Source organism: Marmota marmota, unplaced genomic scaffold (assembly GCF_001458135.2).
Source record: "Marmota marmota marmota unplaced genomic scaffold, marMar, whole genome shotgun sequence".
Taxonomy (NCBI): Eukaryota; Metazoa; Chordata; class Mammalia; order Rodentia; family Sciuridae; genus Marmota; species Marmota marmota.
The window spans coordinates 2,798,625-2,803,799 of NW_025999894.1; the positions used below are offsets into that span (position 1 = coordinate 2,798,625).

The 5,175-nt window shown below is 35.0% G+C and overlaps 1 protein-coding gene across 1 annotated transcript in view; it reads right to left on the minus strand.

Annotated features, from left to right (window-relative positions):
- LOC107157179 (ATP-binding cassette sub-family A member 6-like) overlaps positions 1 to 4,666 on the minus strand; it is a 28,296-nt gene extending 23,630 nt beyond the window's left edge. Inside the window, 2 exon segments of the mRNA XM_015503494.2 lie at positions 3,401 to 3,627; positions 4,520 to 4,666. Coding sequence (XP_015358980.2) covers positions 3,401 to 3,627; positions 4,520 to 4,651 — 359 coding nt within the window. The 5' untranslated portion in view covers positions 4,652 to 4,666.
- Between the last annotated feature and the right edge of the window lie 509 nt (positions 4,667 to 5,175).

The window sequence follows — 5,175 nt, forward strand, 5'->3', positions numbered from 1 at the left end:
AATCACGAGCCACCACACAGCTTGTAGATTCAAACAGCAACTCTTTATTCCCGAACTCACACCAGCCGTCTACAATCACGTTCTGGGGAAATCCACGTTCTCTGCCCAAATCCACGTTCTCTGCCCAAATTCACCTCCACTGGGCTTCTGTCTCCCCCCAAAAAATACTGTCTGAATCCCATGAGAACTCAAGGGGAACTCAGGCAGCAGGATACGCCCTATTCCCAGCAGGAATAATCTTAAACCTTAAACCTGGAACCTAAACCGGGAATGCCCTAATCCGCCTTGGTCCTTGAGCAAGGTCACCTACATTCAATGTCACTGCAACATGGGGTACGCTGGCAAGGAAATTGTCATACCTACTTACTTGGCTAATGGCTCCCAGCAATGATGGATATTGAATATTGGCACAGGCCCAACCAATGGGAAAGGATGCCACAACCAATTAAGAGACTGTATAGAGCACCATGGCTTTGCTGATGCTTACCAGTTAGGCATCAGCTCTACAGGCATGCACAGTATAAATAATATGAACGTAATATAAGTAGTACTGTATTTATTCTTCTGTGACTTGCCTTCATCATTTGACATTAACAATATTACACACTGCTATATAATAGTTTATAGCTTGAATATATCCTAGTTTTCTCCTGCCCATGGACATTTAGATTTCTTCCATTTGTTTTCTACAACAACATTGCTAAGAATTTGTCTTTTCTGGGAAAATGCAAAAGAACATCTCTAAGATGAAGTTGTTGAATTAAAAAAGATAAGCATTTGGTATCTTCAGCTTTATTAGATATTATCAAATTGTCCTAATTGTAGAATAGGAAGGAAACTTAACAGATGCTGGTCAAATAACTCAAGTCTAACATCAGGGATATATGATAATTATTAAGGGTCTCCACAGGTAGCACATCCACTCTCTTTAATAGTTGAAATCCATAACTTCACTAATCCCATGTATTCTTCCTATTCATACTCATGATTTCTTTACTGCAACTGACATGAATTATGGTATACCTTTACATTTGCATGCTGCTTTGTGTGTGCCCGTGTTCCCATTTTTATGAGTATATATTAGACACGGTATCAGATTTTAGATCTAGAAAGACTACAGTGTGCCTCATCCCAAGGGCCTTATTTTATAAATAATAAAGCTGCAATCCTTTTATTAGTTAGTGGCCTTATTCAGGGCCACAAAGTAAAACCAGTATCAAGACGCATATGTAGCACTCTCTCCAGAGTTTGTCCCTCTACTTAAAACTGCATAATTAAGAATATAACAACTGAAGAATATAAAAAAAATATTAAAACCAGGACCTTGATTCAATATGTCCCAGTAGAACATGTATATACTAGATTTATGATTTACTTGACTTTTTAAATTTCACATCATTACAATGATTCAGCCTGTGCGAGAAGCATCAGCAATTTTGAAAAGCATAACACATTCTTCAGAATCCACTTCCTGAGTACAGAAGGGAACTACTTTAAGTAGGAATTGAAAAACCACAATGTAGGAGAATTACAAGTGAAAGAGATTATAATATTACCTAAAAATAGAACCAGTTACAGGAGTGAAGAAAGGAATCTTGGGAAAGATATAAAACTACAAAAACCCTCATGCTGAAAATAAAGCAATTTAGAGATCATATTAAAGAATAAATAGTGATTACTTTTCACATTTATGACATGACTAAAAGAGTGTTATATAATTTGTTTCAAATAGACATATTTGGAACTTAGTAGAAACATTTCAGAATCTTTTTCTGTCTTTGTTTTAAGGATATATATATATATATATATATATACATAGAGAGAGAGAGAGAGAGAGAGAGAGATTTATTTTGCTACATTTTAGGTGGATGCATACCAAGAAATTATCCTGAGAATGAATTCACACCTACATGTGTAATACTTTTCTGACTTTAATATTGGATTGACTGGCACCTACCTGATCTCAGGTGACTACTGTCATTCTGTTCCATAAGACATGCCCTGGACTTACAGTAGGTGTTAACCCCTTTTATATGAGTTCCCTCTCTCTTCCACCTAACAGATTTTGTGATTGGCTATTTCTATTTCTAAATGTTTCACTACAAAAAAAGTATTTTATCTATCTTAAGACATGATTTCCTCTTTTTATATTTCACAATTCATTCATATTAGAATTAAAAATCACTGTTAGTAAATATATTTTATAGATAATAAAAATCTCTTACACCTTTATTTAATTTCAGGGAATATATGGCCTTTAAAGGATTGTTCAAATAATAATTTTCATCCATTCCAAGTAGTTCCATATGTATAAAGAATATTTCCTTGATATGAGGACCATGTAGAGATTCAAAAAATATGTTTATATTTCCTTTGGGGTAAAGTTAATACATTATTTTTCCTTTTCTCCTTTTGCTAGGCAGTATGAATTTTGTCACTGAAGTCTTACAAAATTGTGTTTTGACTTTTTGGGAATGTAGAGCTTGCATGATTTTCACTTCTATCTACTAATCTCTTCTATTAATTTTTTTTTTTAGTTTTCAGTGGACACAACATCCTTATTTTATTTTTATGTGGTGCTGAGGATCGAACCCAGTGGCCCACCCATGCCAGGTGAGCGCGCTACCGCTTGAGCCACATCCCCAGCCCCTCTATTAATGTTTTACCTATCTTTGTTTCTATGTAATTATTTGTTTCACTATGATATAAATACATAAGTATATACATTCAGATATGTATATGCATATATGTGTTTATATTCGAACATATATATTTCAAAATTTAAATTATGTGTGGAATGGGGCAAGATATAAATACTATATTATATAAAGCAAATGCTCTTATGAGGCCCCTCCAATATGTCAGTGTAAGTGTTGTATTTCCTGGGCACATTCCATATACTACTTCATTTAACAACATATGATATTTCCTTGCTCCAAAAAATATATGCTTGGGGCCCAGCCTCTGAACATAATTTAGCCTTTATAGGACCACACTTTTGTCTTCAACATGAGGAAGCAGGGAGAAATCAGCTGATAGTTGTGGGTAGATCAATTAGGAGAGGTGTCTTAAGGACACTTTGGGAAAGTCACACGCTCAATATATACCTGTAGTTGGGCAACTCTTTTTCATTTTAACTCTCCTTGTTTACAAACTGGAAGGGAGTTCTTCTATCACAGAGTTACCTTAAGATATTCATGGCATAGAAAAAATTGCTCAGCAAATTGTAATCATTATTTTCCATGACAAAATTTAACAAAGACTAAATCAAGAAGTCAGAGCAAAAGATAATGTAGTTACTGTATCAAGATTAAACAATGGTATTTTGAAGCAATAACATTTTTTTTTTTGCTTCAGAGTTTCCATTTATTAACTGGAACTACTTGAATTTATCACTCACCAGAAAGCTGAATCATGTAGACCCATCATTTTCATCAATTCCTTACACTTTTTCCTCTCTTTTGTAATATTGAGTGATACAAAATATGTAAATGGGGAAAAATAAAGCAAACAGTATAAAATGAACATCTCACATTGAAAAATGTCTTTAGAAATAAAGGGTAATGTCTTCATATTTATGGCAGTGACTGACATCAACTCATCTATCACAGAGTGATTTGTTGTGACCTAAAGAAGGATTTAAACAAATATGAATCATTATTTAAGGAACAAAACTGGTGAAATCAGCATCAGTGTTGCAGTTTGTACTTATAACAATTTCAATATTCTACTGTTACTATATAAGATTTTACATTAGGAGAAAATGAGTGACTAGTAAAATGGACCTCTCTGTAAATTCCTGCAGTTTACTGTGATTTTAGAACTACTAAAAAACTAAAAGTTTGAAAATACTCTGGAAGCTCAGACAGGAGAAGCTTGAATTAAAGCCAGCGTCTGCAACATAGGTAGACACTGTCTCAAAAGAAAAAACAAATGGAAAGGTCTAGGGATGTTGCTCAGTGGTTAAGCACCCTTAGGTTCAATCCCTAGTACCAAAAAACAAGTCTGAAAATACGCAGTGTTCTCTTGTCTGAACATCTGCTTCATTATATGAAAACCTGACTATACATCACTGCTTTGGTTTGAATGGGACCTTTCTATAAATTCACATTGCAACTTCATCACCTTGGTGATATAAGGGGTAGGCCTTTGGGGGAAGTGATTAGATAACTATCCTCATGAATGTGGTACTACCCTCATGGATGAATTAGTGCCTTATCAAGGGCTGTGGGGAACCAACTAAGGCCCTTTCTGCCCTTCTGCTCTTTCACCATGTGAGGACACTTAGATGGTGACATCAGTGAGGAACATAGACTCTCAGTTTTCTAGCACCTAGATCTAGCATTTTACAGGTTTCAAAACTGTGAAAAACAAATTTCTGTTCTTTTTAAATCACCCAGTCTCAGGTAGTTGATAAATCACAGCATAAATGGACTAAAAGCATCAACTTTCACAACAATCATGATGCCCATGGGATTAGTTTACATTGAACATTAGACCTTCTCAGGTGGGTACTTACTTCTATAATAGCAGCATTAATGATACTCTGCAAAGTCACAAATCCTCTTTCCCAGTATTTGGACAATACACATGAATATTCACCATATATTTCCCAACAATGATCTGTAAGCACAAAGAAAAGAATAACCATCAGTATGGGACAAAGACTGTTGGACACTAAGAAGCAAGAATCTAAGAAAAGACAATACAGGGGAGACTTTGCCAGTCAGAATATTTAACTACACAGAAGAAAGAAGCACATGAAAGTTTAAAAAGGTAATTTTATTCATGAAGACCACAGATTCATAGAAGATATTAGAAAACAAAAAGTAAATAAAAGGAAACACTGTGTTCCATGCTATTTCTCAAAATATTAAAAACACCCCAGCCCTACAACTTTCTTTGCACTCAAATGTTCTCCTTTTAGATGGACGTATGGCTCACTTCTTCATCCTGATCTCCTCTCTCAAGTAACTTCATCAAACAGGTCTTTCCTGATAGCTATATATAAGATATATAAAATAGCTCTTGAGTTCTTTATCTTTTAACCTGGCTTTGTCATACTTTGTGGTGGGTATGATTTTTCTCCCATCCCCTGTCCCAATTAGCACGAGTAGGAAAGAACTGATTCTACTAGTCCCATTGCTTCTGCTTCCTAGAGGGTCTTCTAATTTT